This window comes from Anoplophora glabripennis, unplaced genomic scaffold (genome assembly GCF_000390285.2).
Source record: "Anoplophora glabripennis isolate ALB-LARVAE unplaced genomic scaffold, Agla_2.0 scaffold1080, whole genome shotgun sequence".
Taxonomy (NCBI): Eukaryota; Metazoa; Arthropoda; class Insecta; order Coleoptera; family Cerambycidae; genus Anoplophora; species Anoplophora glabripennis.
In genome coordinates this window covers 71,481-91,501 of record NW_019417162.1, presented here as the reverse complement: position 1 = coordinate 91,501, position 20,021 = coordinate 71,481, and the positions used below count along the sequence as shown (strand labels likewise).

Genomic DNA, 20,021 nt, shown 5'->3' with positions numbered 1-20,021 from the left:
TATATATATATATATAGTAAAAACTAGTAAGTGAAATAATTTGAAATTGAGCACATGTATTTATGTAAACATTATCCAAAATATAGGGCTTTTTACTAACATTTAGATGCAATGGCGGAGATACAGGGAATCGGAGGTATATTTTTCTAAATAAAATAGTACGCCACTGCTTTACGGTAAACATCATGATAGTTTCGGATTTGTTTTTCAATTTTCTACAAATTACTACACTCTTATGTTTTTCGAAAAAAGACTGATTTTCATGTAAAACTTAAAAAACGAAGAATTTTTCCGATTTAAATTGTGCATATATTCAAGCAAAAATACAGGGTATTTTTAAATGAAGTAGCAAAAATGGTACCAGTGAATGTAAAGCCAAAAATAAGAGGATTGAAGTAAAAATACCTTATATGAAAGTGGAACCCTGAGGCGATATACCCTCTTAAAGGAGGGGATTGAAATTCAAATTTTTTTTCTTTAACATGGGGAATGCTAGAGACACGAAGCTTGGTATGAGCATCCTACTAATAAAGAGATAACTTTTCAATATTTTTTCGATCATTGGCATATTTTATAAAGAAGTGAAGTGCAATATTTTATAGAAATTTTTTATATGAAGGAAATTATTTATTTAAAAATAGTTACTGAGAAGACTGATTTAGTGCGCAACTTTTTTACATCTTGTAATTTTTCGATAAAAACGATAGTTTTCTAGTAAAAAAATTAGAAGCGTCATCGTTCACTAAAGCGAAAATTTGTAAAAATAAAGTAGGCGGATGTCATAACAAATAAATTATTATTTATCATGTTAATAAATTGACACTTTCTGTCAATAAGCTGGTAATTTATTAATAACATTAAGAATAATTTGCTATTAATTAATGAAAAATGATTGATAACTTATGACTATGGGACATGTATTAGATATTTATCTGAAACAAAATTCAATACAAACGAAAAACAAGAAATGCAAAATTAAATTTAAAGAATATTCTCGAAATAATTTCAATTTTTCTGCAAGCATAATCTAATACGTCTGTTGGTTATCTGCTGCCTGAAATATTCTTAAGCGTAGTTCTTCTAAGGAGGCAACAGGAGTGGTATAAACAATACTTTTTATGTGTAAAAAGAAATCCATAGGGGTTAGGTCAGGTGAACGTACAGGCCAACAAACAAGGGCACCACGACCAATCCAGCGATTCGGGTAATTTAAATTTAACTATTCTCTAATGGCAAGTGTACTATGTGCAGGCACCACATCGTGCATATACCACATCACCTGACATGTAGCGAAGGATACATCCTCAAGTAATGTTGGAAGATTTTCATTCAAAAATCTAAGATACTCGGCCGCTCTAAGCCTGTGTGGAAGAATAAAAGGACCTACTAGAGTATTTCCTACAATTCACATCCAAACGTTTAAACTGAAATTATGTTGACATCTTGAAACAAATGTTTCGTGAGTATTTTTTCCGACCATGAATGAACATTATGAAGGTTTACTGCACCTACTCAATAGGAAATTTAAGTCATGCCTGCAAATATTAATGTAGGTACCATTGACAAAAATCTACGCGGTTAGGTAAATCACGATCATTCAATTCTTGCACGGGTTGATGGTGAAAAGGGTATAGAAGATTTTCATGAGCTACATTCCACACAAAACTGTGAGAAACTTGCACTTGCCTGGACACCTGTCTTGTGCTTGTACACAAGTCTTGTTCTAGATCTAGTTGTTCCAGTATAGCTTTTTCAGTTTCAACAGTTCGGACATTATGCCTCCTTCCCAAGCCAATGTTTGTCTATGAGGAATCGGTCGGTTTGGATATCTTTGGTGGTATAATCTTACTGCAGCGTTACTATTTTTTCTGGACTCGAAAAACACTTGGAGCAATCGACATATTCGTCATTGGTATAAATATTATTTGCCATAATTATTCTGCTTAATCAAATGGTACTAATTATTGGTTGACAGAAAGTGTCAATATATTAATATGATAAATAACAATTTTTTTGTTATGACATCCGCCTACTTTATTTTTACAAATTTTCGCAATTACCCCTTTAGTGAATGATGACGCATCTATTTTTTTTTACTAGAAAACTATCGGTTTTATCGAAAAAATACAAGAGGTAAAAAAGTTGCGCAACAAATCAGTCTTTCCAACAAATATTTTTATATAAATAATTTGCTTCATATAAAAAATTTCTAATAAAATATTGCAATGGGCTTGACTGTTTCACTGCTTTATAAAATACGCCAGTGATCGAACAAATATTGAAAAGTCTCTTTATTAGTAGGATGCTCATACCCAGTTTCGTGTCTCTAGCATTCATGTTAAAGAAAAAAATTAAAATGTGAATTTCAATCCCCTCCTTTAAGAGGGTATATCGCCTCAGGGGTGCAACTTTCATATAAGGTATTTTTACTTCAATCCTCTTATTTTTGGTTCTATATTCACTGGTACCATTTTTGCTACTTCATTTAAAAACGCCCTGTATATGATCATTGATGGATTAAAATTAAAAACATTTAATTTAAAATCTTAATAAGGTTGACCTAGTGCTTAAAATAGATAAGGACATATCCGTGAACAGGGTAAATATATCCCATCCGATCCCCATCCTTTTTCCGACCTTGTGTTGAGGGAGGTATTGATCTGCCCAAACGCTAAAATTGGCCCACTATGTGACAGCGTGGTGTAGACTTTAAACTGTGGCGAAGGGTAACCTAAGCGCATTATTACAGGTAGATAATACGGATGTAAAACACCGAAATCGCTTGTAAACCAAGGGTCGGGCCTCGCTTCCGTTCGTATCCCCTTTCTGATATCACCTTCGATCTCCGGCAATTTTTACGAGAATCCCGCCTAATCTAAATTTCAAAACGTACATCCCTATATCATCCTCGATGCAAATCTCGGTGGTTGTGTTTTATTTGAAGACGCAACGTCCCATGTCGAACTAATAGGTATGTGAAGTTATGAAATATTGTTCTTTTAAAAGAAATATGACATAAATTTTGTTGCAAATACGTCTTCAGCAAGCTCATTGACCAACTTTGATATATGGTAACTGGATTAATTTCAAACATTTTCTCTTGTATGAACATATCTCCGATTCGTTTTTGTTTAGAAGTTACAAGCATTTCAAAAAATATAATTTCATATTTCAGAGTAGCCTGATTAATAAAAATGATGGTTCCTATAACAATAATTACACCGGCACACAAAAAAAAGGTAAGTAATTGGCAAAAAATTGTGAAAATTCGCCGAAAATGACGTCGGTGATCGCAAAAAAAATGTTTTCTGGACTTGATCAAGCCGTATCAAATTATCGCTATTACGTTCCCAACCGCAGTTGCGGCTTTTAATGGTGGTACAGTTATGGTATGAGCAGACGTATCCATTAATACCAGCGCTAGGTTGGGAATCATTTACGGAACATTGACTGCCGAAAGGTACATCACCGAAATCCTTGAACCACACGTCCTGCCCATGCGTACACGCATAGGCGTTTCACTCTCATGGAGGATAATGCTCGTTCTCATACCGCAAGACTTACAAGAAATTTTCTTCACGCCAACAACGTGGTAACTCTCAACCACCCACCTATGGATCCCGACTTGAACCCCATTGTGAATGTTGTTTGGGACATGGTCGGTCGTTGATTGCGAGACTATCCGTAATTACAAAGTCACCGTCAATAATAACTGACCCAGGCAATACGCGATATTTTTGCAAAAAAATATTTTTTTTAATTTTTCAGAATAATGAACGTTTTTTTGATGAAGAATGTATGAATTATTGCTAAAAAAATATTTTTAACTAAAAAAAATGAATAAAAAGTAAAAAATTACTTATTACATTGATTTTCAGCAAAAAACGACAAATTTAAACATTCCGGGCACGGTTTGAAACTATAAGGGTTTCTTTATAGTCCACAGTACAGGCCCCTTCTGGAAAGTTGATTACCACATACTTTATAACTCCTGAGGAGCTTCGTTATGACGAGTCTGCCACATTTTTCCTCTGCGACTTTTCTCGATTCCTCCGCTTTTCCATTCGGAAAAGTCCAAAAACATGGCAATTTCCCGGGGTCTTGAAAAGTCAAGACCACATCTTTTATTTTTAGCTTAAGTTACTGGAAATTTTGTTGCAAATGCCGATTTAAATTTGTCCGAAAGAAATTCTTCCGACATTGACGGTCGAAACATGCCAAAATAACAGGGTATTCAAAATCAATTACCACATAGGTAATTTTTTAATTGTAAATAATTTAGTCAAAAAGTATTGTTGTCCGACAAATTTCAAGCCGCGTAATTTCAGTTCGACAGCTGGAAATCGGAATTTTCACGTGGTATGAAAAATCGATTACCACATATCTAATTTTCATTTTTTCCACTTTCAAATTTACTGTACAAAATAATGATATAAGTGTCCGACGTATTAATGTCCGCAAATTATTAAAAAATCAATAAATCAATAAACGTGATGAAATTTAATTTTTTCACTCCAAAAATTTCATATTTATAAATGGTTATTAAATATTATTATGTAAATTATTATTTGCTTCGAATAGTGCATAATGCATTATTTCTAAATAAATTAATATTATACTTGATATAAAAATATTTTTTTCTCTTTCAAGTTTTCATTCGCGTTTGTTATTTTTCTTTACAAAAATTTTCCTATTTTTCTAAAAGAAAATCCCAAAACTTTTGTGCATAATTTTTTTACACCATACATACTTTTTTGAAATCGTTTAATTCTTTTCTCGATATTTATTTGGCTAAATTGAGCATATAGAGATTTACAATTACAAGAATAAAACGAAAAATATATACAGGGTGTTTCAGAAAGACCTCCCGTAAATAAAGGGGGTGATAGTATGATAAAAAATGAGAATTTTTTGTCTTATGAACTCTATGTCTATCTCCTCTTGTTTTCGAGATACAGAGAGACAAAATAAAATTTTTTAAATAACATTTTTATGAAAATTTCCAAATGGTGCGAAATATTTTTATGAAATTTGGTAGTCCGAGGTTTTTAAGGGTGCCAAATACGCTAGTCTAATTATTTTTTGTATATTTCATAGAAAGCGCTAGTTATGCTACATTCTTATTACAATTTAAGTTATATTTTTTTTAAGGTTAGGTTTTTTACCAGTCGGGCTCCAATTTCTATTGTACAATTTTATTTTCTAAAAATAATGTACTCTTGTTAGAACTTCCTAATGTGGACGATTTTCGAGAAAAAAGGCTTTTAATTAAACTCTTACAATATTACACTATAAAATAAGTGACTTTTCTCAAAGTAAGCTTGAGCTTTGAGAAGAGGAGATAGACATATAGTTCATATGACAAAAAATTCTTATTTTTTGTCGTCCTCACCCCCTGTATTTACGGGAGGTCTTTCTGAAACACCCTGTATTGTATATTTATATGGAATTTTGCTTAATACATGAAAATACCTTATTAGAAATTATAAATACATGTGCACATTTTTTACGAAATTTTTTTCATCTTTTTTTGTCGGACTGACGATTTGCGGATATATTTTTGTCGGACATTACAATTTTTGCTTATAAAAAACACTTTTCTATCGTGTGTTATTTTTGTCCGACATGTGGTAATCGATTTTTCATACCCCGTGAAAATTCCGATTTCCAGCTGTCGGACTGAAAAAACGCGGCTTGAAATTTGTCGGACAACAATACTTTTTGACTGAATTAATTATTTACAATTAATTTTACTAAAAATTACCTATGTGGTAATTGATTTTCAATACCCTGTTATTTTGGCATGTTTCGACCGGTATACACGTCAATGTCGGAAGAATTTCTGTCGGACAAATTTAAATCCGCATTTGCAACAAAATTTCCAGTTACGTAAACTAAAGATAAAAGATGTGGTCTTGACTTTTCAAGACCCCGGGAAATTGCCATGTTTTTGGACTTTTCCGAGTGGAAAAGCGGAGGAATCGAGAAAAGACGCAGAGGAAAAATGTGGTAAACTCGTCAAAAGGATGCGCCTCAGGAGTTATAAAGTATATGGTAATCAACTTTCCAGGGGGGGGGGCCTGTACTGTGGACTATTAGGACACTTGATATTGAAACGTTACAGACAATATCCTTAGTTTATTCATTACTGGCAAAGTTATACCAAGTTATTCAAATGTCCCTAATTATGCAAATTTTTACCTTTTGTCTAACCAACATTTTCAGATTGAAAAATATTTTTATCAAAAACCAATAATTACGACTTGTAGAGAATACTTTGCAGTTGTCAAAACCCTGTTTGGATTTTCTGTACGATCATTATTTCCCGAGTAATTGATCGCCAAAGTCAAAAATGATTTTTTTGCTTTGATCGACGATAACTCAGCGGCAAATCATCATACAGGGCTCCAGAACCACTCAAATTGAAGAGAATTAAATTGTCTAAAAGAACTTTATGGTGAAATTGCCAAAAAAATTTTTTTTAAGTCCATAGTGGTGCGTTCTGCCGATTAATTAGTTATTAAGTTATACATTTATACATATACATATTTACAACAATTAGCAACACTTTTATTTTAAATATTAAAACTTGCGGCAAAAAGGTGTGAGGTTGGACCGAAGACCCTGTCCGCGAGTGAAGGATTCATTCGAAAAAGTACACACAAGACGACCGATTCGCCGCTCGCTTACGCTTTTGGTTTTATTTTGTGCCTTCTTGGTCATTCTGGTGTCGTTGGATGCTTGCTGCAAATAAAGGGGTGAGTGTTCAGCTTCACATTCGAAATTTTCTTAAATTTTTTCATACAGTCCATAAACGCAACACATAGGTCTTTTTAAAGAAAAGCAAAAATTTGCAATTTTTTTTCGTTGATTTTCTTATGATTACTCAAAAACTGTTGACGCTAAAATATTTTAAACTCCAGATATGAAAACTAGAAACTTGAAGCTTCAATTTCNTTGAACCCCATTGTGAATGTTGTTTGGGACATGGTCGGTCGTTGATTGCGAGACTATCCGCAATTACAAAGTCACCGTCAATAATAACCGACCCAGGCAATATGCAGGCATATTTTTGCAAAAAATTAATTTTTTTTTCATTTTTTCAGAATAATGAACGTTTTTTTATGAAGAATGTAAAAAATTACTTGATTTTCAGCAAAAAAAACGACAAATCTAAACATTCCGAGCAGGGTTTGAAATTATCAGTGTTTCTTTAGGACACTTTGATATAGAAACGTTACAGACAATATTCTTAGTTACTGGCAAAGTTATACAAAGTTATAAATGTCCCTAATTATGCAAATTTTTAACTTTTTTCTAACCAACATTTTCACTTTGAAAAATATTTTTATCAAAAACCAATAATTGCGACTTGTAGAGAATACTTTGCAGTTTTCAAAACCCTGCTTTTCGATAAAAGAAAAATTAATTACTTATTAACACTAATGTTATAGCAAACTAAAAGCTTAATAAATTAATAATGACGAAACGCTAATTTGACATTTCTTAAAAATTTTCGTATTTAACAGACAAATGTTGACAGTAGCCACTAGGTAATAGGCTTTTTTTCGCGAGTGAAGATGTATGTTGTGGTATGTGTGAGTGAAGAGATTTAAACTACCATATGACAATTAAGATCAAAAGAGATGGAAATAGTGACTACAAGTCAGATATTCACCAATATTCAGTCGCGAAAAAAAGCCTAATGTATTAAAGAAATAAAAAATACGCGTTAAGATGTTTTATTTTTTTCCATCAAAACGGCGCCCCATACGAAGAAAAGGTAAGAGAGATTTTTTGTCACAAATTGAACGAGAAATTCAAAAATGATATTTATTTGTAATATCTCAGTGGCGTACCATTTTTTTCTTTTAAATAATTGAGATTATTACCAGTACGCGCGCCAATGATGAACATAAAATTCTTAATTGCGTGTCAAAAAATGCGCAATAACTACCTCTTAAAACCCACCAAATTTCATTTGCACATCTCGACCGACATTTCAGAGCAATAAATTAAATCGTCAGTTTTTAAGAAAAACTTTGACACCCCGTATTTCGGAAAAATCATTTACGGACATGCGTTTATAAGCAAATTGCCATTATTTTCTGATGTAGAATCACCCCCTGAAATTTGTCGCACTTATTTACTAAGACCCTGTATAAGAAGTTTGAAAAGAGTATGTATCAATAAAAGTTTTGCCTACGGGCACTCTAACCAAATTTTAGCTTTAGGAAGTTATGAATTAGCTTTTTCTCATTTATTGACAGCTTTATTTAAAGCATTATTATTTATATGTGCCGAATTTTCATGCAGCTATCTTATCTTTTCGCTCTTTTTATTAGTGCTAAAATCATGGCACGGGCTCTGGAACCACTCAAATTGAAGAGAATTAAATTGTCTAAAAGAACTTTATGGTGAAATTACCAAAAAAAAATTTTTTTAAGTCCATAGTGGGGCGTTCTGCCTATTAATTAGTTATTAAGTTATACATTTATACATATATGTACATATTTACAATTAGCAACACTTTTATTTTAAATATTAAAACTCGCGGCAAAAAGGTGTGAGGTTGGACCGAAGACAATGACCGCGAGTGAAGGATTCATTCGAAAAAGTACACACAAGACGATCGATTCGCCGCTCGCTTACGCTTTTGGTTTTATTTTGTACCTTCTTGGTCATTCTGGTGTCGTTGAATGCTTGCTGCAAATAAATCTTTAATTTTTTCATACAGTCCACAAACGCAACACAGGCCTTTTTAACGAAAAGCAAAAATTTACAATTTTTTTTTTTTCGTTGATTTTCTTATGATTACTCAAAAACTGTTGACGCTAAAATATTTTAAACTCCAGATATGAAAACTAGAAACTTGAAGCTTCAATTTCCTTATTTTTTATTCTCTCTCCGATCATTTCCCTCCAAGTTACAGCTTTTTGAAAATCACTCAAATTTTTGGGACAAGACGTGCTTGTGCGACACAGTAAGATTTAAAAAAACACAAAAATGCAATGAATTTAGTTTTAACGATCATTTAACCAAAATGTTTGATGCCGCTTTTCGCATTCTTGGCCTGCTGAACTAATGGAACACGCTCTATGTTGAATCCCCGCGAATGGACTATAACACGGCAAAGTCATCCCTCATAACGAATCCACGGAATGTTATTAAACACTGCTGGACTCCATTCTAACGTTGTTTAACGATAAATTCGGAATTTCCTCAGCTATCCCCAGCCCACGGAATATGCGACGCCCGCAACACATTCCTGGAACTGGTAGAGTTAATTTTGGAGCGAAAGGGTGAACCGGCTGCGGGTAAAAAAGAGCTGGTGGAAAATAAGCACGGAGCTGTCTTGGCTTTATTTTCCAGTAGATTAATGTTTTGGGTGCAGGGTCGGCTCGAGCTCAAATGTAAGCGCACAAGTCAGTGGTATGGGCAACTTTTTTATTCGATAGTACTGGAGAAATTTAGCCTACAGTTTTTTTTCGGAATCTTTTCCTGGCCAGAAAGTTTAAAAATTTAAGGCATATCAAGTCAGTGGCCTGGAGTACACTATTGCTAAAAATTATTCTGATATAGTTTTATTTGAAATACAGGGTGTCCCATTAATATTGCGAAAAAATTAATTAAAAATACAATAATATTGCATTTGGGTTCTCGTCCGCCCATACATCATTATTATGAAAGTTCATTATGGCTTTTCTAGAAAAATTCGTCTCATCCGTAAATAGTACTTCAGCTAAAAATTGAGGATTTTCCCCAATTGTTTATCGTATCCATCGACACAAATCTATTCTTAACGGAAAATCAGTAGGTAAAAGTGCCTGAACCCGTTGCATGTGATAAGGGTATAGAAGATTATTTTTAAATCCTGAAAATTGTAGAACGACTTGCACATTTCACTATTTATGTAATTCAATTTGACCAGCCGGAATTGACAACTACACAGTTCAAGTACTTATCAAAATCACACACTTAAGCTATTAATTTTTTGCTCGAAAACGAAGCAAGATATCAAAAAAAGTAAAGAGACAAAAAAGTTGTATTTTTTATCGCATAATTAGAAAAACATATGACACCTAAGAAAAAGCAGTGACGTCTGATATGTTTACTTATTAATATCAACAGGAGTGAGTCCCCGGACGCCGCTGGAATAGATAAAATAAATCAAATTACGTCAGAAGACGTCTACTGTTTTTATAAACAAACATACCAAATTTAAAAAAATCGGAATTAGAGTTCTCCAGATATTAGTAAAAACCTCGTATTTTCTCTAAATAGTCAACACCCTGTATCTTCGAAACGAAGCATTTTCAGACATAGATTTATAGGAACTTTCTTTCTTATTTTTGGCGAAGGAAACTCCCCCTGAATTTTTTCACAATATTAATGGGACACCCTGTATAGAAAATGTACCTTTATATTATGCAGGCAAAATTCCCAATACACACCATTAAATTATTCCGCTCTGAATAGCCACGATTTTAAAAACTATCTACCGTCCAGCTGTATCAATAGCCTGCTTTATTTGTAGGCTTGGGAAGTTGAATCGGCTCCTAACTATTCCTCAATATCCCCTTTCTTGTGTTTCAAGCCGTCACTGAATAAAATATAAGCCGGAGCACTATCCGAAAGAATCAGCCAATCAATCAAAATGCTTTTAGCGGATACATTTGACGGGAAGCAGCAAGCAATAAGTATATTATGTGCTACTTGGGTTTTATTTGCGGACCATCCCGATTCCGACATAAAAAAATGCAGAAATAGAATTTATAATTCCGGGGGAACGGAGGGCAGAACCTCTACATGTGTCAAACGACACGAAAAAAATTCAAACAAAAGCGTCATGTATCCCGCGCAAATATACACAGATTTACACTCGCCCTAAAAGGAGCCATGTCGAGGGAGGCCTTGCTCTTGCCATCTTAATTGTATTATGGTGTCATTCATCCCTGTTTTGCTCGCTCTAGGGGTTGTTTTGCTAGCTAAGTACGTCTTGAAAGGGTTTACGGTTTCCCTAATTTGCCATAAGGCGTCTTTCAGTGCTTTTAACTAACTCAAAGTAAGTTTGTTAGGTCGGCAAGGTAACAGGTTGTGACACGTCCCGTTAAATAATTCATTCCCCTGACGAGACCCATAGAGGATTTTCCAGGATTTGGGGAAATTCGATTTAATGTATGTGTGTGTGAAGTCTAAAACCATTAACAGGGCAAAAAACACATACATTAATGCAAATTAATTTCCCTCTACGATAAGGCAAATTTTCTCATTATTTATTCTACCATTTTTTCGCATCAAATTCGTTGTATAAACTTATTGATTTATGTCTGATGGAGTCAAATAATAAAAAATGGATTTTTTCTAAGTCTAAAGGAAGTAAAGCTGAACCCCGAATATGCAAGTGCATATGAGAATTAGTCTAACGTTAAAATACAAACGAATTATGAAAATACACCAAACCCTACTTATCTCAATCAAGAAATCTAGTCCAAAGTATTTTGTCACGACTACAGTGCTGTAAAAACATAATCAGTTGTAAGCAAATTATCATCTCAATTGATTCCACGCCTAGCGTGTCTAGAAAATGCTGTTTTTTACACTTTTTTTTTGCTTTAAAAGTTGTAACGAAAGGGAAACATTTTCAATTTATTCATTGTTTGAATTGTACTGCTGGTGCCACCTGTCGACGGCGTGGATCAATCTGCACGTTCGAGGTTTTACAGGAAACTATATCATATTTTATACCGTTGAAATGTTCTGTCTATTCCAATTTACAGTCAACGTTTAATTTTCATCTGAATTTTGAACACGGATTAAATATTTTTAAGGGTCTTATTTTTTAATAAAGTTTAATCCTTGTCTATGTTTTATATATCAAAAATATTTAATTTTTCTTTTCATAGATTTTTCGCAATGTAGTTATTTGTAATTTCTACAGCGCCCTCTAGGGACTATTGCCAACCTTACAGTTCCAGATAGTTCTAGAAGATTCCAACCTCAAACAAATTTCGCGGAAATTGACAAGCAAAAATCAAACTGTTTGTGACTTTTGAAGTTTCGTGTAACTAAATTTGAAGTGCTACAAAACGTAAGTAAGCCCATTTACTGATAACTTGAAAATTCTTTCTTAATTAATAATAAATAGTAATTTTCCTCACATAATTTTTAGAAAATGCCTGTGATACAAGAAAAACCCGAAAAGAGCATGGCTCTGCTACCTCAAGCAGAGGCAGCGACCGGCAGCCAACTGGGCAACCCGCAAGGCGAAGCGAGGCACCCTAGCACACTGCAAGGACTGCTAAGATTTGCCATGGAAGCGACAAAAGCTGAGGATGCTCCGAATGCTTCAGAATTCCAACCCATGGACGAAGAGGTACGTTTTAAATATGGTCGTTGCAGGTCGCGGCTAATTTTATGATTCTAGAGGAAGAAATTTTTGGAGGATGCTTTAAAATCGTTGACGATGGATGTTGTGGAGTTACTACAGAAGCAGATCAGAATCCTTCAGAAAGTCGAACAAATAAAAGCGGAAGATGACGTTCCAGAATTCGAGGAAGCCATAGAAACTATTTTGGAATATGTAGATCAGATAGACACCGCAAATGGTGAGTAATAATAATTATTAGGGCAGACATAACATATTGACATAAAAATTTTAAGACTTCCACAAGATCGGTGGGTTCACGATACTGTACCCTTGTCTCAAATCTCCACATCCGAGGATCCGGGCGGGTGGTTGTGAACTGTTGGCCGTTCTGTGCCAGAACAATCCGTACTGCCAACAGATCGTTCTCGATAACCAGTTTATACCGAAACTGCTCAACATGATAGAGAACGACGAGGATATACAGGTGGTTGTGAAATCTCTGTATGCGCTCAGCGGTACGTAACAAACGTTTCTCCTCAACAAACCCTAGAAAGCGATCATTGTATGTTTCACAGGTATTATCAGAGACAACCAGGAGGGCTTCAATCAACTGATCCACTACAACGGCTTGATCACCCTCCTCGACACCCTGAAGAGGAACAACGAGAAATTCATCATAAAAGCCACATTCCTCCTGTCCGCCCTCTGCAGGCAACATCCGGACTTAAAAAGTAAATTCACGCATTCGATTATGTTAAAAAAGTGGTGAAGGGCATGGTGTATCAATATCTTGTGTTACGTTTTTAGGTCGTCTGGTCTTTCTCGATTACATTCCATCCCTCATACAGCTCATAACGACCGAGAGGACGCCCACACACGAGCACATACTGTCGCTTCTTGTGGCCTTGGTTGAGGAGAACCCAAGCGCCATAGCGGAGTGCAAGAACCCCAAATACAACCTGAAGGATGTGCTGCAGAAGTACATCACCAATATACGCAACAGGGATGAGTGTCTGGTAAGTGAAACGGCTGGAATTCGACTCGGGTGCAAAAAAAAATTGTTTTATTGCGTGATTTTTTTGTGTTTTGTGTTGAACAAGAATTCTTAAAAAATATTTGGGTATAATTTATTTTGTACTAGCTGACCCGACAGACATTGTCCTGTTCAAATTTCAATAAATTTGTTTGTGATCTTTTCCAATCGTCAGTTATGATCAAGAGTGCATACAAAAATTATGATTTTTACATTTTTTTTCCTAATTTTCTGACTCATTTGTAATAATTGTCCGAATTTATTTTCCTGAAAACTTCTCCAAGGTCATAACAAACAAAATAAAAAAGAATTAAGCATATCCTTCGTTCGAATCCTGAATTATGGTCTTGAGTTCATACAAAAATCCCATAGAAAGAAGCTCTTTCAGTTTTCCCAAATTTTCCAATTTTTCAGGCAACTTTTCCAATTTTTCTTTCCTTAAAACCTTATTCGGACTATTACGAACGTTTAAAAAGACAATTAAGCCAAATCAGTCCAGCCGTTCTCAAGTGATGTGCTTGCCAACGAACAACATTTAATTTTTATTTATACAGGTTGATTCAGAACTTATCCAAAAAAGGATTTTACAGCACCTATTTTATATCAGCAAATTCAACTTCTTTTGAGGTTATTGTTATTATTGTTTAATAAAATTAATTTGTGGTTTTAAATAATAAAATAATTTGACATAGCTAATGTTACAACAATTGTTCAAAACTTTATCCACCGACGTGTAAACACATCTCGTCCCGTCTTACTCGGTTTCTACGAACTATCACAAATGTTGTCTTTCTTCGAAATAACACAAATGCTTCACCATAATACAAAATGTTGTCTTGTTTCACCAGAAATTAAAACGATGTCCACCAACTCCGAGTTGCTATACACGCAAGCCATTTTTGACACTAACCACTAAAAAACTATTGTAAACACTACGGCAACGACGACTGTAAAATCGGATTTTAATATTCATAGTCGCTGAGGCCACGTGGCTCTCCACGCGTATTGCGAATGACGCTAGAGCCAGTCCAGCTATGTAATGGTTGAATGTACTACAACTTCAATAATTTTTTTTTCGGAAACTTAGGATTTTACAATTTTTTTTTTTAAGATATTAACTCCATTTCTCATGCCGCATCTGTTCCCTTATTTTCACGATAAATTGTGAATCACCCTGTATAGATAAGTATTTTCTTAGTAAATATACTTAATTCATTATTATAAATTTGCTCTTTTGGAGAAAAATTAAAATCATATTTTACTCTTCATGCAAGTTCATGTCAATTTCTCATGTGGTAGTTAAATGGTCAAAAACAAAAAATTTAGTCGAATACATTTTTTCTGTTTAAATTATGACAGTTGAGCGACAGTTAAATGTTCAAAAGCAACAAATTTGGGTCTATAATTCATTAACAATGTTTTTTTCTTAGTTAAAATACGATTTTTTATATTTTAAATAAGAATTAAAATTAAATAGGTGTGATTTATTTTGTATGAGCATTTTGTTAGTGTTGGGTATATTTTATGAATTAATTTGCTGTCTTGGTTAAATGGTCAAAAACAAAAAAATTGAGTCGACTAATATATTTTTTTTGGAAATTGTGACAGTTGTTATGCAATCGTTATGCAAACGTTCAAAAACAAAAAAAATGGGTCTTAATTCACTTACAATATTTTTTTTTTCTGTTGATAAAAGTGGCAGTTCTTGAGTGATAATTAAGTTTTGAAAAACAAAACATTTGCCTCTAATTCATTTAAATTTTTTTAATTAAATTTTCAAAAATGAAAAATTACTGAATTCATTTACAATTTTTATTTTTATTATTATTGTTTTTGTTCATGGAAATTATAACAGTTCTTGTACGATAGTTAAATGTTCAGATGTAAGAACAAAAAATTTGGGTCTATAATTCATTAACAATGTTTTTTCATAATTAAAATATATATTTTATGTGCTAATAATTATGATTAGAAAAAAAAATAATAATTTATTTTGTATAAATATTTTCTTAGTGTTAGATTTTTTAAAATAATTTCTGGTTTGGAATGAAAAAAATCAGGGTCTATTTGTCTTGTAATGGTTAAATCGTCAAATACAAAAAAATTGGNCAGAATAAATTGTGAATCACCCTGTATAGATAAGTATTTTCTTAGTAAATATACTTAATTCATTATTATAAATTTGCTCTTTTGGAGAAAAATTAAAATCATATTTTACTCTTCATGCAAGTTCATGTCAATTTCTCATGTGGTAGTTAAATGGTCAAAAACAAAAAATTTAGTCGAATACATTTTTTCTTTTCAAATTGTGACAGTTGAGCGACAGTTAAATGTTCAAAAACAACAAATTTGGGTCTATAATTCATTAACAATGTTTCTTTTCTTAGTTAAAATACAATTTTTTATATTTTAAATAAGAATTAAAAGAAAAATAAGTGTGATTTATTTTGTATGAGCATTTTGTTAGTGTTGGTTATATTTTTACGAATTAATTTGCTGTCTTGGAATAACAATTAAAAAATCGGGTTCTATAATCAAATCACAAGGCTTTTTCTTCGTGCAAGTAACGCAATTTTCGGTGGTAGTTAAATGGTCAAAAACAAAAAAAATGAGTCGACTAATATATTTTTTTTGGAAATTGTGACAGTTGTTATGCAATCGTTATGCAAACGTTCAAAAACAAAAAAATGGTTCTATAATTCATTTACAATATTGTGGCAGTTCTTGAGTGGTAGTTAAGTTTTCAAAAATGAAAAATTACTGATTTTTTACAATTTTTATTTTTATTATTGTTTTTGTTCATGAAAATTATAACAGTTCTTGTACGATAGTTAAATGTTCAAGAACAAAAAATTAGGGTTTATAATTCATTAACAATGTTTTTTCAAAATTAAAATATATTTTTTTATGTGCTAATATGATTAGGAAAAAAAAATAATTTATTTTGTATAAATATTTTCTGTTAGATTTTTTAAAATAATTTCTGGTTTGGAATGAAAAAAATCAGGGACTATTTGTCTTGTAATGGTTAAATCGTCAAATACAAAAAAATTGGTGCTTTTTTTTTTCGAGGAAATTGTAACAGTTTGTAAGCGATAGTTTAATGTTGGGCCCTATAATCCATTCTCAAGGATTTCTTTATTCATCAGAAGGATGAACGTTACAATGTTGCTAAATGCTAACAAAAAAAAATTGGGGTATTTAATCCATTCCCAATTTTCTTTCTGTCTCAAGAGTACGAATGATTCTTATGTGATAATTGTGATAAAGTTGAGGTCTATAATTAAATCCTTCACAATGCTTTTTTAGAAGTAATTAAAATATCAGTTTTTATGTTAAAAAATTATATAATTTTTATGAGCATTTTCTTAGTGTTGGGTATATTTTTTTTATGAATTAATTTACTGTTTTGAAGTGAAAATAAAATCAAGGTCTCTAATCAAATCAAGTTTTCTCCTTCATGAAGGTTATAGCTAAAGCTTTGGGTTTTCATCGGCTAGTCATAGGCATGTTCGTTGTAAACAAATAAATAAATAATCAGGTCAGTATAAATAGAAATAAATAAATTTATGTACTTAATCAGCGAAAGGTCGTTTTTTTAGCCTTTGGCGCGTTTAACATTATTAGAATATTTAAACACGTATACACGAAGCAAACGCGAAGCCAATAACTGCCGTTATTTCTGGTTTTGTATGGTATGCTGTAGCTTTCGCTACAGCATACATACTACATACAGCATACATACTGTAGCTTTCGCTACAGCATACGTCGCGTCAGCCGAAAGGCTGACGCGACGTCTATGATCATCCGACCGAGTCCCGAGCTCTAGTTATAGCAATTGTCAAAAACAAAGCACTAAATTTATAATCTATTCATTTTTTTTCATATAAATTAGTTCTTGTGCAATAATTAAATGTTCAAAAACAAAAAATTAAGATGTATAATTCATTAATGTTTTTTTAGAAGTTAAAATATAATTTTTTGTGTTAAACAAGGTTTAAATAATGCGTATAATTTATTTATTATAAATATTTTCTACGGTTGGGTGAAATCTGTGATTAGAAATTAATTTGCTATTTCGTTGAGAAAAAAATAAAAATAAGTGTCATGGCTAGGATTTTTGGTAGGGGTGGGCTGAAGCTCTATGGAGGCCCCATTGGCCACGCCCATGACAAGTCTGTAATCAACTCACAATTTTTTCCTTTGTGAAAGTTACCATAATTTGGTAGTTATATGGAAATTATGACAGTTCTTGTGCGATAGTTAAATTTGCAAAATAAAAAAAAAATGGCGTCCATAATCGGTTTAGTTTTTTTTTTTTTTTTCAATAAAATTATGATAGTTGTGAGATAGTATGTTCAGAAAATAAAAAATTGGGGTCTATGATCCATTAACAATTTTTTCTTTCCATCAGAAGTAAAAATTTTTTGTTTGCGATAATTAAATGTTACACTAAAATTGGGGTCTATAATCCATTCACAAGGCTTTTCTTTTGAGGAAATTGTGTAATATTACAAAATTTTTCTTTTTGTAAAAATTCTGATAATTCCTTGTGCGATAGTTAAACGTAAAAAGCATAGACGTCTATAATCCACTCTCTTCTTAAAGTATGTTGTGTAAGCTGTGAGAGTTTCTTGTGTAATAGTTTTATATAAAAAAAATGAAGTCTAATCCATTCATACTTTTTATTTTTTTTATGAAAATTTGTTGTGCTATAAACAAAGAGTTAGTCTCCTAATTGCCATTTTTTTTTTTTATTTCAGGAAGAAGAACAGTATTGCAAGAGACTTCTCCACCTGTTATTCACATAAATTTAGTCGATACTAAGAAGTTAGAATAGAAAATATTCAGATTTATTTATTTGTACATTTATTTTTATCTCCCACCTTTTTTTTAGAAAATAAACTTTTTTAATAAATGATGTTTTATTGTTTGAGATTAAAGTCAGGGCCTACTTCATAAAAGAATACAATACTGAATATTATACTGGGTGTTAACAAAAAATCGTTTCTCTCTCCCCCATATCTCTCCCCCTTCTCTCCCCCCACTCTATTGCTTTTTATATACAATACCAAAGACAAAAAAAAAAAATAGGCCTATGTAACAGTTAAATGTTCATACATAAAAAAAATGGAGTCCATAATGAAGTCTCGATTGTTTTTTTAAGAAAATATCAAATGTACTGGATATTGACAAATCTCATTTTTCCTTTTGTATAACAATAAAAAAGAAATTGTTGATTACACATTTTTAATTTTTGACTCGAATATCATCAAATTGTCATGATTCACCACATTTACACCACCATTTTTACATGTTTCGAAACAAAGTGGCTAATTTATTGGCAAATTATAATTAGGTATCAACTTTTACAAGTAATACACGCATATATGACATTACGTCACTCATTCTAGCTGTAACTACCTACTTATTATTTAAAACAAAAACAAGTATAAAAATTGTAGAATGTAACTAAAATTGGTACTAAGTATCGTCAAAAGTCATTAAAAACAACTAGAACTGATCAACAAAATAGAACTATTGTCCTATTTCTCGGCTAATTTAAAGAACTGACGAAAATGACCACAATATATGTATGTATTATTTATGCACTATGCACAACAATTGATTCAATTTCTTGATAAATTTTTTGGAAAAACAATCAACATTTTTTGTTTAATTAAAACGGTTTTTTGTAAGTTGTGATCAATTAAGTCAAAAATTGATAGAATTCATCAAATGTAGGACAGATTTTACTTCACAAAATATTCAAATACCCGTGTATATGTATTGCAATTTTCCATATTTTTCCCGCAAAAAAATAACGGTTTTTATTACAAATCTTACCTGCTATTAAATTAATGATTAAAATAAATTTAAGATATATTAAAACTACAATATTTTTTCCATTACGAACAATAGGTAAGGTAACACGGTCCGTAAAGACGAAGGTAATATATTCTTGGTGAAAAAATCGTGTATGTATAGTGCTCATACACTCTTCTCCATCTTTAATTTATTCTGAAGAAGTAACAAAAAATATTGCTATATGCGTTAATATTGACCACTGAACAACAAATTGTTCCCCGATTTCGATATTTTATTGTTCTGCAAAATCTGGCGGAGAACTTTCAATTTCTAAAACGAATTGTCATTTGAGGTATTGAGGTTGAAAATGTCTAGGCAATCGATCCCACTGCAAGGTCGAGGGCTGTGCAAGAGGAGCATAATAATAATTTTTCTGACGCACACCCCAAATTTATGTAAATTCACAGTTACCGCCCTTAGAACATTTGTTTACAGTACAGTCAGGTCCAAAACCAGACCGACAGATCTCCGTCTCTGCTTCCACGTCGTTTACGCGGACCTTTTTTCCTATTTGATGTTATTTATTTCGTCCTGTAACAGGCGCCCGAAAGGAAAGCCGCCCTGGCTGTACGGAGACCGGAGTTTTTTTCTCTATTTTCTCGATTTGTGACAGACACTTCTGACGAAGAGTGTACCAAGCCGGCAAATTGCAAATGGCGACATGGCAATCTATATATAAATATTATATTTAGACTCGTTACCAATTTTTAGTTTACCGAAAAATTAGTGTTTGGAAGTGTTTTGTGCAAT

The 20,021-nt window shown here is 32.5% G+C and overlaps 1 protein-coding gene across 1 annotated transcript; it reads left to right on the top strand.

Moving 5' to 3' along the window:
* Nucleotides 1-11,998: 11,998 nt before the first annotated feature.
* Nucleotides 11,999-18,316, top strand: LOC108914183 (hsp70-binding protein 1). The gene is made up of 7 exons (XM_018719919.1): nucleotides 11,999-12,091; nucleotides 12,173-12,376; nucleotides 12,428-12,608; nucleotides 12,664-12,885; nucleotides 12,946-13,101; nucleotides 13,178-13,386; nucleotides 18,167-18,316. Exons 2-7 carry the CDS (start codon nucleotides 12,176-12,178, stop codon nucleotides 18,212-18,214), a joined length of 1,017 nt encoding a protein of 338 aa, XP_018575435.1. The 5' UTR covers nucleotides 11,999-12,091; nucleotides 12,173-12,175; the 3' UTR covers nucleotides 18,215-18,316.
* The last annotated feature ends 1,705 nt before the right edge of the window (nucleotides 18,317-20,021 follow it).

Excerpts from the sequence above, each read along its gene's own strand:
- LOC108914183 (XM_018719919.1), top strand. The coding sequence starts at position 12,176 with ATGCCTGTGATACAAGAAAAACCCGAAAAGAGCATGGCTCTGCTACCT. Across the intron at positions 12,377-12,427 it reads TCCAACCCATGGACGAAGAG|AGGAAGAAATTTTTGGAGGA; the intron begins GTACGTTTTAAA and ends TTATGATTCTAG. Across the intron at positions 13,387-18,166 it reads GCAACAGGGATGAGTGTCTG|GAAGAAGAACAGTATTGCAA; the intron begins GTAAGTGAAACG and ends TTTTTATTTCAG.